The following is a 16,967-nucleotide window of genomic DNA, read 5'->3' on the forward strand; positions in this document are numbered from 1 at the left end:
GGATAATGACAGCATTAAAGGAGACAGAGTTACATAATCTATAAGTTAATTAGGCACAGCAAGGGGGCAGCAGGGATGGATAACTGGCCATGGTTCAAAACCCAACCCACCAATATGAACTGTCATGTCACTTGCATCTCTTAGTTCTTGCTCAAATTGTATCCTCAGTCTTGTTTACCCTCAGCCAAACCCAGGTTCCACTTGCTTTTCCCCCCTCACCTCCTGTAAGACTTGACATAAGTGGAACCTCGCTCATCATCAGGCTCCAGTGGTCTGCCATGCTCACCGGCTGCCCTCTCATGGCCGTGCCGCTGTCTCTGCACCACAGCTCGACCACTGCTGCTGCCGTCTGTGGAGGGGAAATCATAATAGCCCTTCCTCTTAGCCTTCAGTCTCAGCTTGTTTCTGTAGTGCTCAATGTCTGACTTCTGCTTCAGAGCCAAGTTCACCTGCAGAGAGAAAAAGTGCATGATGCAATCAAACATGAGGAGACCAGAACACAAACAGGCACATGGTTCTTGTTGCAGCATGGCATTATCATGCTTTGTCTGAAAAAGGATATAAAAGATCAGAGGGTTCACATGAAAAAAAAGCTCTGGAAATGAAACTGTTCACAGTGATCACAGGCAGAACTATTGTTATTTTTCATGTTTATTACATTTTGTATTGAGCCAATTTGTTTACACTTGCGCATTGATCAAGTGATCAATGGTCATTTGACTGTACAGATTGTTTTATATCATGTTCTGGAGAATAACACTTGAAGGAGCTTATAATATATAAAAAATATTATATTTTAAATAAGGAAGCTGCAGGAATATGCTTATAATTACAGTACCACAAGGAAATGCCAATTTTGAGACTTAAACACTTTTTAAACACCTGATTGGATCCTTATGTGGTCATTAGAGCTCAGAGCTTCATCAGATGAAATCATACAATGCCATGAGCCATGTAATGTTCAACTAGTCTGTGTATCTCTCTGGATGGATTTGTGCATGTGCATCACCTCTCCATTGACGATGGCTGAGTCCTGGCTGCGGTCAGAGGATGCAGGGTGTGTGTTGTGGGGCTGAGCCGCCACAGGCTTTATGGAGATGAGCTGCAGGGAGCCAGAGGAGGTGTCATATGGATCTGAAGAACAGAGAGGGAGTTCACTCACAAAGAGATTACAAATACCTCTAATCATTGCACTGTCAGTCAAAAGGGGAACAAACTGTCACACTCCCTCTTTGTCTCTGCTCCCCCCACCCTCCTCCTCCCTCATCACCTTGTCTCTCTGTGGCTGACAATGTGGGGTTATGTCAAACATCCGTCGTCTGTGTCAGCAAATTAAGTAGTGGACGGAGAAGATAGATCACAAAGATAGTTGGCTTCAAACGCTTGTGGCAACATATCTCTGTGATAGATGAAAGGAACAGACTTTGCACTTTCATTTCTTATCTGACATCAGACAAGCTGGATTCAATTCTAGTTTCCTTTAACTCAGCTGATGAATTATTCAAATCCATCCATTAAGTTAATCCTAATCTAGTAAACTCGATCCAATTTACAAGCAGGGTATATACATTAATAAGTCACACCCAACACATGTGGAACATTTAGTGACAGTGAACAATAATGAAACAGTATAGTTGAACGTCTGAACATCTTTTACTTAAACTGCTTTTGCATCTTAGATGGGCACAAGACGTTTAACTTCATATGTTCTTTCTGCTTTTTTGCATTGGTGAATGTGTGAGTGAGTGTCACAGCATCAACTAATCTGATATACTGTATCAGCAGAGTGTCTGTCTTATGCATATTCATCGGTACCATCTCTGCTTACTGCTGAGTGGCTACCTTTCTGACTGTAAAAAAAATATAGCTGCAGTGCATTTCTCTTAGGGTACCTGTGTCCATGAGAAACAAAGACAGGAAAAGGTTTCACACAAAGAGAAAGGGAGAAGATTTTTTTGGCATTTGTGAAACATCTGACCTCGTCTGCAAAGGAGCTGGAGAAAACAATATTTGTATTTTCATCAGTGTGTGACTCTCACCGTCCCTCATGCGCGTCTCCTCCTTTGTCAGTTTCTGCTGTGCTGTGACTTTCAGCACTGTCAAGCCCCTGCTGGAATACAGCTTCTCTGATTCGTTGCTGATGACGGAACCGTCCTCACTCGGCAACTTGCTGCAAGTAACCATAGCAACAGAAAAAGGCGGTGAGCTCTCCGGAAGCTGGGCTCTCAGCCAGGTTATGTCATCCCCCCTTAAACAACCTCACCTTCCCCCTCTCCCTCCCTTTTGTGTGTGTATGTTGTACATTTACCTGCAAGTTTTCATTCATAATTTTGTTTGTCTCTACTACATTCTGTACTCTGACGTATGTGTCGTATGTTTCAAAACCAGTGTGCGTTCATGTCTAGTGTGAAGCAAAACTAGTTCTTGCATTAATTGGACAAACAATTGCTTTATCCAATTCTTGTTTCACTAGCTTCAAAAGCTGTACTGTAGTTGGAATTAGAGCTGATCAAGCAGCGGCTCAGAGGACCACAAGGCTGACAGTGACATCAAAGCATCGTGGTCTATCCCCTAATTGTCTGGTAAAAATGATAACAGCAAAGAGAGACAGCGGAACAGCGGCTGCTCCCCCTGCACTCGGAGAGGCAGCGCTGCAGAGCGCTAGTAGCATGCTCCAGTCAAAGACGTGTTATGTGTAATAATGAATTGAGGTGTACAGAATGCTACATTTACATTGGCTCTTTGAGAGCATTGTATGTTTGATCCAATGTTGTTGTTTAGAGTCTAACAGATGTGTAACCTGTGTGTTAAACTGAAGGGATTTCCAAGGGGAAGAAGCAAATTAGACAAGCTTGGGTACCACATATCTGCATGTATGTTTTTAAATGTGTTTGCATCCAACTTGCATACCAGCATTCTCACCCTGAATTCATAAGTCATTTTTTCTAAATCTTTTTGAAGATGAATAAAACTAACTTGTGAAAATGTAACCTCACGGCATCATCCCACAACTTCCCCGGTCTTGCAGAACTCAAGAGGCATTTTGGGACAGATGTAATTTCAACAGGTGAATAACGTCACACCTTTACTCTAATGTCAACGAGAACTGTGAGCCTACCTGATTAAATGATTCACTCGTCTGCCAATGGTCTTGGATTCAGCACTTTACTTCAGCAAAATGAAGTTGCACTTGCAGGAAAGCGGCTTTTCCACAAGCTATTTATCATCTCATAATGAGATCTGAGGTTTTGAGATGTAGGCTACTTGTGTGCAGCTAGTTAAAGTCAACCAGGCTGAAGCTTTTTTTAAACTACATACTATGTTGCAGAATATCTAACTTATAACTTGGTTTTCATTTACGATGTTACGATCTCGGTGTGCTTTCTGAAAATTCAGGAAAAAGAGAATACACCAGTTGTGTCCTGGGATAATAGCACATGGCTGGTTGAAAACCGGATAAACTAATGAATGATGACTTGAGACTTGGTGTCATAACAAGAAGAGAACCGTTAGGACCAACAGTTTGATGAATAACAAATTAAAAACTTTTGCTGCCTCAGGGCTCTGCAAAATCATTACTGCAGGACCTCCAGTATATAGATTTCCTATTCTGTCACATACATTTAATTTTGATCTCATTATCTAATAGGGCTTTAAAAAATTACGCCCTTTTGCGTTCCTCGATTAAATTATTTGGCATGATTTAACATGGCAATTCATTCCTGAAACAGCGCTACTGACTGTCAGATAAGGAAAATGGTCCGTTTCACCTGCCCACACAGAGAACTCTGTTCATTACCGCCTATCACTCAGCATCAGGGTAGAATGAGGACAAACAATAGGGCTGAGGGATCTTTGTGTTTTATCGTCCTGCCTCTCTCTATGCGACCCAGGAGCTTTCTGACAGAGCAGTGGTGCAATTGTTGAACACACACACACACACACACACACACACACACACACACACACACACACACACACACACACACACACACACACACACACACACACACACACACACACACATACTGTAAGCATGTACTACTATATTGCCCGAAGTATAAACTTTGAAATATGTTTGAATGCATTGAGATAATTCAGCCGATCTGAAGAAACATGCTAACGTATTAAGACAAATACAACTCAGACTAAGGAAAACTGAGCATGACAATCTTAGCTGAGCCTGGTAAACTGAGGTTGAGATATCCTAATTGGTGAGGATAAATACTTTTGATTTCGGGAAAAACATGGCTTTACCTCTGTGCCACCCTCATGTTAAAGGATTTAAGCTTTTTTAAATCTTTTATTCATGAATCCATTCAAATTTCAAGCAATGCAGAAAATAGCGTTATGAAAGGGAACGATGATGCCAAGTTAGACAATTAATATTGGGATTATTTATAGTCAGATGTTCGCCACACACACACACACACACACACACACACACACACACACACACACACACACACACACACACACACACACACGCACACACACACACACACACACACACACACATTCAAACTGTCTCCTTGTGTTTAATGTTTTTTGTGTCCTTGATAGCATTATCCATAATCGTAATCCTGTTTAGGGACGCGGGGGGCTGGAGCCAATCCCAGCTGACATTGGGCGGAGGGAGGGTACACCCTGTAAAGGTCGCCAGACTATCAGAGGGCTAATTTACAGAGGGAGACCACCATTCAGGCTCACATCCAATTGACCTGTCTTTGGAAAGACAATCCTCGCTGACACAGGGAGAACATGCAAAATTCAGCCTGGGAAGCGAACCCAGGTCCCTCTTGATGCGAGGCGACAGTGCTCGTCACCACACAACTGTGTACCATCTAAACTATATTCATGCACAGAGTTTAATCTTACCACCAAAGTAAAATGAATCACAGCCTCTGTTTGACTGAATATCATTATGTTATTGCTTCACCTATAGTACATCCAGATACTAATCTTTCATTTTTATTCTGAGACCAACATCAGCAAAATAATCTCAAAATATGTTTTTATTTATAATACAAGTATTGTATTTTTGATCTCCATTTAAATCTTTTGTACCTGAAAATAGGACATTTGTTGTGGCTGATTAAATTCACAATTTTTGTAAGTTTTGGTGACACAAATTACAACATGAAAAAGTCAGAACGTGTAAATATAATGATACCTCTTGTGTTTGTCAGAGGTGAGGCTTTTCTTATTGGCAGTTCCGTCTTGCTGCAAGGCCTTTTCTAGTGAAAGTGGTGTGTCCCGAATTTGTAGAGACATTACTAAGGTATCCTGACTGGCAGGCAGGGTCTCCTCATCTCCTCCCTGTTGGCCCAAGTGCTGCTTGGCATAGTCAAAACCCTGGACCGGCTGATGAACAAGTGTTGGGTAAAAATAGAGAAAGACAAAGGAGACAGTTTTATGTAAGATTCGTTTCTATTCACATTCCTGCAGTACAATAAAGTTGAGAGGAGAAACAAAAACATATTTATGTTTGCCAACCAGAAGTGTCACGTAGAAACACATCTCAAAATAGCTCAAACGTGTATCTTTTTAGAAGATGTCCGAAGGATTTAAGGACTTGAACTGGGATTACTGCTCTACTGTGCCTTTAAATAGATATGCACAGATTCAGCGGCGGCTGTTTTTAATTTTCATCCAAATTCTTGTCAAATAAATGAATCGCAGTGGACGGTGACAAGATAAGATCTACCAACTGCCACAGAAACATTGTAGTGAAGTTAAACATTTGAGGATAACAGGGAGGAGGAAGAAGATGGAAGACGATTCATGGTGTTCTACCTAACAGTGTTTTATAGTGGATTTATCGAAAGGGCCAAAAGAGTTAAAACCCCCAAACTAACAAATAGTCCTGTACTTGTATGATGCTTTTCTAGTCTTCCGACCACTCAAAGCACTACATGACATAATTCATACACTGATGGCAGTGGCTAAAGAGTCACCTGCCCATCAGGAGTAGCTAACATTCACACACACATTCACACACCGTAGGAACATCTACGGGAGCAATTTGGGGTTAAGTGTCTTGCCCAAGGACACATCGACATGGGCTAGCGGAGCCGGGGATCAAAGCGCCGATCCTCTGACTGAAGGACAACCCTGCTCACCACTGAGCCACAGTCGTAATACATACAGACACAATGAAATATTTAAGACCACTCTCATAAATTGTCAGACACGCATCACGGCCTCAATGCAGCCAAATCGTGAAGAAAATTCCATATGTGAAACTCCCCTGACTGAAGAACATGCATCCTCTCGCTTCCTATAGCACACACATATAGAGAAAAGATTTTCTTTGGATCCAGTTTTCTCACTAAGTGAAGGTGCTATTCTAGCTGTTCTCAAAAGTGGAAACTCTAACAAGGGAGTGTGATGAAAGTGTTAGGCTTACAGACAGGGAATGTAACATAGACGAGGCAATGCAAGAGCCTCATTTACATTTTTAGAAGTCACTATCTTTGAGCATTTCAAGAATTCTTTCTTAGCTTTTACATTACTTATTGGAAGAATTGGCTAGATATTCACATATAATGTGAAGGTTTGTCAGAAGCAACCCAACCATATTTCATATCTGATTAAATCAAGCTTTAAAATTAAATTAAGATTGTAGATGTTTAGTAGTCATAACTGCTCAGAAAGTATCACCGAAGTGGCTTACACAGCTTAATATAGAAGATTATATTACTTTCTCTCAAATTAAATTCCATAAATAAATGATGCTATACTTTGCATTTCCCCTTATCTATATTGATGAAACAGTGCAGAGAACTGCTGGGTAGAAGAAAAAAAACATCAGACATGAAGATGGAGAGAACTTTGATTGTGATGAAATCCTTGATGCAATAATGGTGGAAACTATTTTCAATCTACACATAACAGACAAGTGGCGGTACACACACTGAAAACAAGCTCCATTATAACCATTCTCTGTAAACCTTAGTCGTCTGCTATCTGGAGACTACTATAAGAAGAATAGGCTACACTAGCCTTTCGTTCAAGAAAATCTCATTGTGAAAGGTTTGTTACTCATTAGTTTTCATCAGCACAGCAGGATTTATTGAAATGTATCATAGGTGATGTCTGCCCAGAATCCCATTCAAATCCCCCTGTTGGCACAGTTAAGCCCTGAAGATGAAAACACAGAGCGGTAATGAGAGGAAATACAGAAAGGGAGATACCTGGTGATAATAGCCCACATCTCTCCGATATGCCATCTGAAAACAAAAGAAAATGTTTTACACAGTGTGTGTTTCAGGATTCTACCAATGCGTTAATACAGGTCACACAGACGGCATTATGCCGAAAAATCAGAATACAACACAACAAAAAATCTGTATACAAAGGTAATTTGCACATTCATCATTGCAGATCTTCATCACTCACTGAACCACAGTTTACACACTATACCGTCCTTCACCCTTTATGTAAGGCCTGTGTAATAAATGTTAATCAAAAGTGAATAGGTGATAAGACATGCTTATTAACAACATACTGTATGTGGTATATACATATTAATAATAGCCTCATAAACAGGTTTATTGTTGGATTATAAGACATTTATAAGCACTTGTTACTTTACTTTATAAATACTTGTTAATGGTTTATAGACTGCTTAGGACATGTTGTTGTATTTATATGTCCTTCTTTATTCACATTGTATCAACCTTGACAACATGTAGTGTGTTTTCAAGATGGGAGAGGTGCGAAGAGCATAGCTAACGAGGTTGCATCTTCATAGCCAATATGTATAGTATATGTGTATTAACACATAATGATGTTAATAAGAAGCTTATACTGACTTATGAGGGCCTTACTTATCAATTAACACTTATTACGAGTACTTGAATAATAAAGTATTACTATTGATCCTTTTAATTATAAATTAACTAGTGAAATATGCAAAATATAATTTCCCGGAGCTCCAAGTGACCTGTCCAAATCCAAAAATATTCAGTTTACACTGATTTAAAACCAAGAAAAGCTTTAATTATTATAAATGAGAAGCTTGAAAAATTATTGAAACAATGAATTGATCATCAATTACAACCTCCTTCGATGCAGACAGATGAATACATACACAGTATATATACAAAGAAAGATGGATACCTTAGCTCTGGGATTTAAGTTTCCGATGGCATCAGCTTTAAAGTCATTTTTATTCTTCCTGCACAGCACAGCTGTGATGATGATGATAATGAGTGTTACTACGGCGATGGGGGCCAACACTGCAGCGATTATCCAAAGGTTATTAGGAGGGTTCTTGACCACAGCTGAAAACAGAAATACATTTTCACCATTATCACTTCATTACATATCCAGTGGACTCTTAACACTACATGATAACAGTTCCATTTGGAAGTATAATACACAGCACACCTGTCCTGCTAATGCATGCATAAGCATCCGTCACACACATGCCAAGTGACACTGCAAACAGCTCAACCTGATATACAGTGGGCCTGATTCAGCTATTGTAGGCAGCAATCTACAAGCACACCCTCTTTCCTGACCAGCTCGGTCTCCCCCTCTGCCCCTTCCTCCCTGTCTCTTAGCAGTGAGCCGACTGCAGCCCAAACTAACAGGGTCCTGCCTGGAGCATTTCAGAGAGATTAGAGAGCAGAGAGCTTTCTCAACCTTTTCTTCTTCTCCCCTCAGCCCAGTCATGTGTTTTCGTTTGCATGTCTGTCCGTCATTGTTGTCTATTTGCCTCCTTGTCAAATGCTGGAAAGATTCAGTACTTACGTTCTGCTTGCAGCTGGACAAAGTAGCCGAGGGTGAGCGCCATAGTCTGAGAATCCACTGTGTTCAGGACCTTGGCAGCTGACGCCCCTGATAGCGGAACGCCATTGTGCTGGACGTAGTAGGTCATCTCTGCTGGATTCTTCAACACTGACAACTTACGGATACTCACCATCTGATTAGATAAGAAGTCAATATCAGCTGTTATTTCATTGTAATGAAGAGGCTTACATTTCAGAAAACAAAAGCAAAAACCATGCATTTAGGAGTGGAGTCTCATGAGAGGAAAAGCTACATGGGCAGAAGAAAGTACTTGTTTAGTAAAACATTCACCCTCTGGCTTGTTTTGATGAGCAATTAGCAGATGATGAGCTGAGAAGCTCCCCAATTAACAAGGGCTGACCAAAAGTAATCATGCAAGTGTGTGCAGATGAGGGCACATCAAAGTGTACATCTCATGAAATGTTTATACTGTAAAACATAAGCCAACAAAACTATTGGATTATTGTGTTCATTAGACTTCTGACGAACAAGCCAGGGCGCTCGGGCAAAACATCATAATAAGAATGATTTACTGTTTTCATCCTTTAACCTTTAGCATCGCAGACTATTTGGTCTTCCAGAGAAAGTTAAACTTGGCATTCCTCATGGGCTGCCGTGCCAGTTTCTTACCTGAACAGTGTAGCTGCCTACAGCCGTGGCTCGTCTGAAGCGAGTGCCTTGCTGACCTGCCAACACAAACAGCTCTGCCAGACGCTGCTCCATTAGACTGGCAAAGCTTTGGTACTGTCCCTCCAGGCTGGCGTTATCCACATCCTGGATCACTGCAAATGTATACAAAAAAAGAGGATGGCCATATGGTTGCTAAGAGAGAAAATACATTGTTGGGGAGGAAAGAGAGTCACACAACGAAAGAAAAGCTGGAGGCAAAATTAGAAATGTGCGTGTGTGAGACGAAAACACATTTGAGCATCGTCTGTTTTCATATTCTAGTATATGTCCCCATTTAATGTAAAAGAATAGCTACGGTGGACAATAACTATGCCATCCAACTGAGCAGTAGCAGTACAGCAGGCTGTAGGAGCCTTATGGGAAGCTGATGTTGTTCTGTGTCTGATGGCAAGTTGTTATAAGCCAGACCAACTTGATAAACTAACGGCAAATCCGGCCTGTGCTTCCTGAAAGCTTGTTTTGGAGTCTTCCTGTCCCCTATTAGTCAAACATCCCCTAATGCAACTTTAATCTGTTTGGTGTTATCAACAGTTGAAAAGCTATAATCCTGGTTGTACATCTTGTTCAGTGTGAGTAAATCCCATTATATAGGGGATGACCTTGAACTGACTCTGCCTGATCTGAAAAGCCCATCCATTATACAGTAAAGAAGTGTGTGCGCCCTTGAAAACTGTGAAATGTATTAATGTTGCTGGAAATATATGGAAATTTGTAGCAATAAACAATCCATGAGTCAGGTGCATCTAATTGCTCCAGTGAAAGAAGACAGTTAAGATTATAAACATAAGCAGATGTGTTAAACTTTCCATGAATAGTGCACTGTATGAAATTCCCAATTGTAAAAATACATTTATTTCACATACAGTACATCCTGTTGCAGTGTAATAATGTGTACTTTTGAGATTAATGAGTAGATAGTAAATAGTAAGTAAAAAAGTAAAAAAAACAATGATGCACCTACCTGTAATAACCCAGAACTCTCTCGTAGCAATGGAGGTGTTCAGATTGTGATACTCCAGTGCTGTGAGGACATAAAACATAATAATTTTTGCCCGATCATTAATCTCCATGACTTAAAACTTGACTTTCAATCTTCACAAAACTTGTATTTCCTTGAAGTATATTGTATGGAGACATTTTCATTAAATATTTAAATGCAAAAAAAATAGTTGTTACAAAGTGAAATTAAACAAAAAAGACATAAGCCAAACTAAAAGCACAGTTTATTCCAAATCCAGGATTCTCTTCTCACACTTCAGCTTTGCTTACATATGTCTTTTCCAATTTTAAGAAGCATGTCAACAAAGAGCTGCAGCCTTTCTAACAGTCAGTGCAACAATAATTGTATTTCTACTGCTGCAACTGTTATCAATGCCACATCTTACGAGCCAGAAATGTGTTATTTGACAAATCAGTGCTTATAAACCTGGACTAAATTTATAAAAGCTTCTGAAACTTATTGTGGAGAGGGGGGACAGTTGTGTGTGGTTGAAATCTCAGTTGAAATCCTCATTACCACTAAATGTCAGACAAATACAAAAGCAAGGTGAGATTTCAGCTGTCTGAACGCTGGTTGTCTCTGTCTTTTTTACATCTATTTCCTGCTCGATTAAGCTCTTGTGCTGGAGGCTGGTGCAGTGTTTGGGGGAAGGCGGCATCACTAGCCTGTGAAAACAGGCTTACTACAGAAATGTACACTCAGGCATGACAGGAGAGCAGGGTGAAAGGAACAGTAAGGACTTTAGCAGTGCTTACGGAGAGGGCTGCGGGGCTGTCAGCAAAATCAGTCCAACATTGTCTCTCCATAAGTGGAATATTAGTCGGCGAGGAGGTTTCACATGAGCCTGTGCTGTTGTGTGATGACAAGCTGGGAGATACATGTGTCCAGCATTCATAAGGCATTCCAAAAAGGGGAAAAAGCATACAATTCCATGACAAAAAGCTATTATTAAAAGTATATTGCATATTTTACATAAATATTATGTTAATAGACTCATGGTCTAATGAGAAACATTTTGCAAACAGCTCCACTCATATGCCACCTGAGATAAATTGTTGAAGAGCAGAGGGGGAGTAAAACAGCTGAGTGCAGCCGTCCGACCTACACAAACGCCACAGGAACAACGCAGTACTCTGTGCTGCAAACGGACACTGCAGAGTGGTGCGAGATCCCTGGCCTTTTCTGTCAGCGCAAAGCCCAAGGTGGCATGAGAATCCCCCACTATTCCTTTTTTGCGGCGGTAATTGCTTTTGAAGTGAGGCGGCAGCCGCTGCCAGCATATGCCCACACCTCCTGTGAACAGTGTAATACTACAAATGGCAAGCCTGCTAAACTAACAGAGCAAAATCACACTCACACACTCTCATTCTTTTACGCTGCTGTCTTCCTGGATTTTTATCTGTGCCAATTTATGCTCTCTTGGAATCCTTTCTCTGTTCCTTAACTGAATCATCCTGCCCATGGGTAACTTCACTTTCTAACTAAATGCAATCACAAAACAAGGAGTTTTAATGTAATGCTCACTAGCAGATATATTCTATTCATCTTGATTAACAGTGTGTAAATCTAAACTGCCCTCAGTGACAGTGATACTGCACAACCTGCGCCCGAAATCCACAAAATCAGCCTGAAAAATTTGCATGAGTCTATGGAGCAAAAATGTATAGTTGTCGGAGCAAAAATGTATAGTTGTCGGACCCAAGTCAGAGCTGGCTGATTCTAGGCTATGATTGGCCAGTTTTTGTTTGAGGGGCGGAACATTTGATGAGAACATTTTAGGAGCTGCATCCTTTGAAGATTGGATTTAAGGGAACCAAACCCGGAAAGAGGAAGACAACCTTTAGATTGTAAATATTATATCAGTATCTTCTGTAACCCTCAGTATCCCATAATCCATTGCAGGCTGGTTGATTGTGTTATAGGTTATTGAGGTTGCCCACATAAACTCGTGAAGTCATGAAAAAAAATCCATGACCGTGTTTTATCTACCAGGTATTTGGTTCAGCTGGTCATCGGTCACATTTAAATAGATAATTTTTTGATCTTGTAAGTAGCCTGGACATCTATCTATGTATCTCTAATACCAGTCCACAGGGTATCAGAGTGCACTAACACAACATTTGTTTTGGTCTCTTCGGTTTGACGTCTAATTGAGGAGACAAGCCCAGTCCAGCCCCTGGATTGGAAAACAGTGTGTCTTACCAGATACAGATATTATCTAACAGCAAATGACTGAACATCAACTTTTGGTTCTAAATTCTGCTAAATATGGTCCAGCAAGGTACACTCTTGGCACAAAGAAGAACAAGAAATAAAAAAAGTGCTTTGATTGGACAAAGCTAGATGGTAATACAGGGAAGCCCCTGACTTCATTCCTGACTCAAGCATCAACTCTGCTATGAACCTGAGCATGATCTTGCATATCAAAACTTGCCAACCACCCAGCCAAATCAGACGGACCAAATGGCATCAAAACAAGTGTCATCCAAGGAGTACAGGGAGTAGAGCCGGGATGGGAGCTAAGCTAACCCTTGGACCTTAGGCTATCTACTACCCAGCCTACTTTTGGCTGATGTTAGTCACAGGAAAATAAGATGGATGAAATAAGACTTCAGTTTAAATGCCTTTATCAGCGGTAGGTGCCTTGTTTTTTTGCTGAACATATATTTTTGAATTAACTGGAAACAAGGTAAAACAATACATTGAATCTCTCCTTCAGAGATCAATGACGTTCCATAAAGGTGATGTCGCAATTACCGGTATATCTCAGAATTCTGCATCTGCTACATCTCTCTCTGTTGAGCAGTTTACATTTGAAACAAGTTACACATTGGAACTCTACTAAGATGCTGTTTAAACTCCCGCTGATTCCCTGTCACTCTTAATTTGTTTTTCTCTTAGCACAACTCTCACAAAGATGGAGCGCTTGGCTGAGTATGCCCTCAAAAGAAGGCAAAGATGAAAGCCATGGGCTTAGTTACGTCCCTGCATCTAACGATCTTCAAGTGACTCAATCATTAAAAAACAACAGTGATCGTAAAAGCAGAAGAACAGTCACAAACAACCAATTACTGAGGAACTGGATGTCAGTCAGGCTTAGTGATTGCATTCCTGAGTTCTACCATCGTCTAACTCTAATAGACCTTCTGAGATAAACCGGTCCATGTGAATGCAAAACAATGATCAGAAAACAACTACTTTCACTACAGCTTCTAAAGTGAATTCAGTGTTGATTTCGATGAGTGTAGTACTCAATAGACTATCAGTTCCTTTGCCCAAAGGTCTAAAACAAAAGATCAACATGCTTTGTGAGACACAGCCTGAAAAGTTTTAATAGACCTCTTGCAGGTTTTAACATAAAGAAAAAACAAGTAAAAGCATAGCACTTGTTTTTTTGTTGTTGAATCTAATTTATTTTTGGAGAACATATCAATCCAAAGAGAACACAAAAACTACTTATGGTGTCTCTTCTTGTATGGTTGTTGAATTACTCCTGACTAACAAACATATTTTTGAGTACAAATTGTAACTTACGCTCAGCAATCATAAGTGGTGGATAGAAGAGGAAGTAGCCCACCAGCTCAGCTGACAGCTGACCAAGGAGGTTTGAGGCAGTGGTGCCATTAAGATAGACAGTCCCATTTCTCACAGTGTAGACCAATGACACAGCAGGAGAACCTGCTGCCTGGGAAACACCTAGCATCTGGCAGGGGAAAAACAAAAAGAGTACAGGCTCAGAGTCAGAGAAGGAGACAGAAATACATAGGCATGAACACATACAATGCTTAGGATTACATTACTGTAATGTGCATGTATAAAAGATTAGCACAAATATTGTAAAACAAAATTAAATAGTAGTTGTTGTCTTGGCTCAACAAATAGGAAAATCATCAAGAAACACAACGGCTCATAAATTGGCAAGACATTAAAGAGTGCTAAAATATTGGAGTGTTAATTTTTTCACCCATGCATAATTGTCAAATTAGCATTAATATAGGGTGCACTTTAATGTAGAAGCTCATTAAAATTAATACAAACATTGCCTCCTTAAACATAATTAATTTGCATTTCAGAAACTGCTCTTGTTTATAAGGCAAAGCCTGAGGGGGGCAATTTTATATAAAATGCACACAGTTTACATCTGTTGCTGCCAAATCACCAAAACCACGTGATAATAGTGATGTGTAATCGGGGGGAAAACTGTTGAACTTGCATATTCTAATATGCTGCAAAAAATATTGAGCAAACTCAAGTATTCACCATCTAACTTAACTTCTAGTTGGGTTGCTGGATGGTTCTGCATACATACACACGTCATTGTCCAAAAAAAGGTTACATCAGGTTACATCTATATCAAAGTCAGACTAGGATTGTTTTGATCCATTGAGGTACAATGAACACCATAACGCTACACAAGTGTCAACACTGGCATTATGTTACAAATCACAGCATTACCACTGTAGCAGGGAGCAAACATATATACAGTGCTACACAACTATTACACTACAGTACCTGAACAGAGAGTCTGTTGTTGGTGTTGAGCACTTTGGCCTGAGCTTCAGAAAACACCCTCTCGAGCCTCTGTTCCATCATTTGAGAGAACCGACAGGACCGAGGATCATCGCCTGCTCCCACAAACTGTAGCACTAGAACATAAAAACTAAATGAGCTCACAAAACTGTATACTGGCAAAACAATTAATTACATTTTTTTGAAGAATTGTGTTTTTAGCTGCCTTTGGCGGTGTATATATATTGGGAAGACTTGGATTATGACAGACAACATTGTAGTTCTTATGTACACATGCAATATTGTAATTTCCTCCTCCGATGAGGTATCACAAGATTTCTTTTATTTTATTACTTCTTAAACCTCGTTTCCACTGAACCTGTCCCAGTGCACAATCACAGCAGGGACAAATAACAGCCTCTCGAGATGATCTCCGACTTATTTTTTTCTTTCATCCTGACCTGTTTTCAGCTGGAAGCCAGTGGCTGGGCTGGATCTCCATAATGCAACTGGGAGGGGCAGGGCTGTTACCATGGGGAGGTACTGTCGCAGGTCTGAAATCAGCTTATCACGGCCATAAGAGTCCAAGCCTTCCAGCACTACCGAGGGAGGGTAAACCATGTCCCCTCCAGTCACGTGATAAGCCACTGTCATGTTGGGAGAACCAAATACTGTCTCCACCTGAGAGAGTAGAGAAGTGAATTAGAACCATATTGGTAGTTTGTACGATGTTAGCAAATTAACGGCACAATGCTTATACCTGAGTGGGCAATATCAAAGAGTAACTCAGCACTGGTTTCACTGCCCCTGTTACTGCAGCCTATTGGGAAACCTGAGTGCAGTATTATACAGTGACTCCCTCTTTCCCCCACTCCCAAGAATGACCAGTAGTACTGCCATCCAGTCCACAGTATTCATTTATTCACAAATCATGGTAGAACAAGTGTCAGGGTGAGCCGGCCCAAGAGAATAAACGTACCAAAACAAAATAAAATAAAACTCTAATAAGAGTAGATAAATGGGGTACAAAAAGGGGGTTATCACCCCTACAGCTACCAGGGCTGCTTTTTAGACTATATGTTACAGTTGTAAAGCAGGCACTAATAATCTCCATGCCAATCACCTACAATGCAACAAGCTGAAAACACAGAAACAGGGTGAATTGCACCACCTTCAGGCAGGGAGGTAAAACAGCACAAACATCAGTCACACTCATAATGTGACAATAACAACGATATACCTTATGATTCACAAGGTCACAACACCCCCACTGGTTGAAAAAAAATCAATCCAAAATTGTACGCATTCTTTGGAAGAATGGCCAATGGTGATGTAAACTATTTATAGTTAATCGTCAAAAACATATTGAGTGTATATATATATATATATATATGAGTGAGACATGGGAGAGACTGTTAAATAGGGAGTTTGGGACAAAGAAGCTTATGTCCCTTCACTTCTAACCGAGGCCAGGTATCACTGCGAAACACCGGTGAAATGTGAGTGTTTTGTAATTGTGTGTAATGCAAAACAAATGCACGTATTTGTCAGGAAGAGTTTGACTTTTTGGTGGATTTGTATGGCAACCGGAAAAGAACTGATGAAAGATGAAGCAAAACGATGTGTGTATGTGTGTGTCGGTGAGGTGAAACCATTCAGCTCCGTTATCTAAACCCATCTGAAAGTCTGCGCTGACAAGGAGATCCACTGGCTAAAACACTGAGAGTCTATCTTCTCTGTAGCTGCAGAGTCACCGCTCTGCCTCCTCACAATTCAGCCTTGTTAAGAGCTCTGTGAAAAGAGCCCTTTATTATCACTTCATCCTCTCAGGCGTCACCCATGTGAAGGTGTTATTAAGAGATTGCATTTCCAGCAAGCCAGAGATTGGTAACGCTTCCACTTAGTCTATCTCAAAGAGAGCGAAAGACTGCCAGCAGATTAACCCGACAGATCTAGTCAGTTTTCTAAA

The 16,967-nt window shown here is 40.5% G+C and overlaps 1 protein-coding gene across 1 annotated transcript in view; it reads right to left on the reverse strand.

The window, feature by feature from the left end:
* kiaa1549lb (KIAA1549-like b) overlaps positions 1–16,967 on the reverse strand; it is a gene marked incomplete at both ends in the record, with an annotated part of 52,352 nt that overhangs the window by 6,560 nt on the left and 28,825 nt on the right. The window contains 12 exons of the mRNA XM_079216601.1: positions 220–449; positions 1,010–1,134; positions 2,040–2,170; positions 5,174–5,364; positions 7,197–7,232; positions 8,125–8,288; positions 8,761–8,932; positions 9,430–9,581; positions 10,451–10,510; positions 14,024–14,192; positions 15,002–15,135; positions 15,460–15,679. Of these exons, the coding sequence (XP_079072727.1) occupies positions 220–449; positions 1,010–1,134; positions 2,040–2,170; positions 5,174–5,364; positions 7,197–7,232; positions 8,125–8,288; positions 8,761–8,932; positions 9,430–9,581; positions 10,451–10,510; positions 14,024–14,192; positions 15,002–15,135; positions 15,460–15,679 (1,784 nt within the window). The remainder of the gene's footprint in view (positions 1–219; positions 450–1,009; positions 1,135–2,039; positions 2,171–5,173; positions 5,365–7,196; positions 7,233–8,124; positions 8,289–8,760; positions 8,933–9,429; positions 9,582–10,450; positions 10,511–14,023; positions 14,193–15,001; positions 15,136–15,459; positions 15,680–16,967) is intronic.

Source organism: Taurulus bubalis, assembly GCF_910589615.1.
Source record: "Taurulus bubalis genome assembly, chromosome: 4".
Taxonomy (NCBI): domain Eukaryota; kingdom Metazoa; phylum Chordata; class Actinopteri; order Perciformes; family Cottidae; genus Taurulus; species Taurulus bubalis.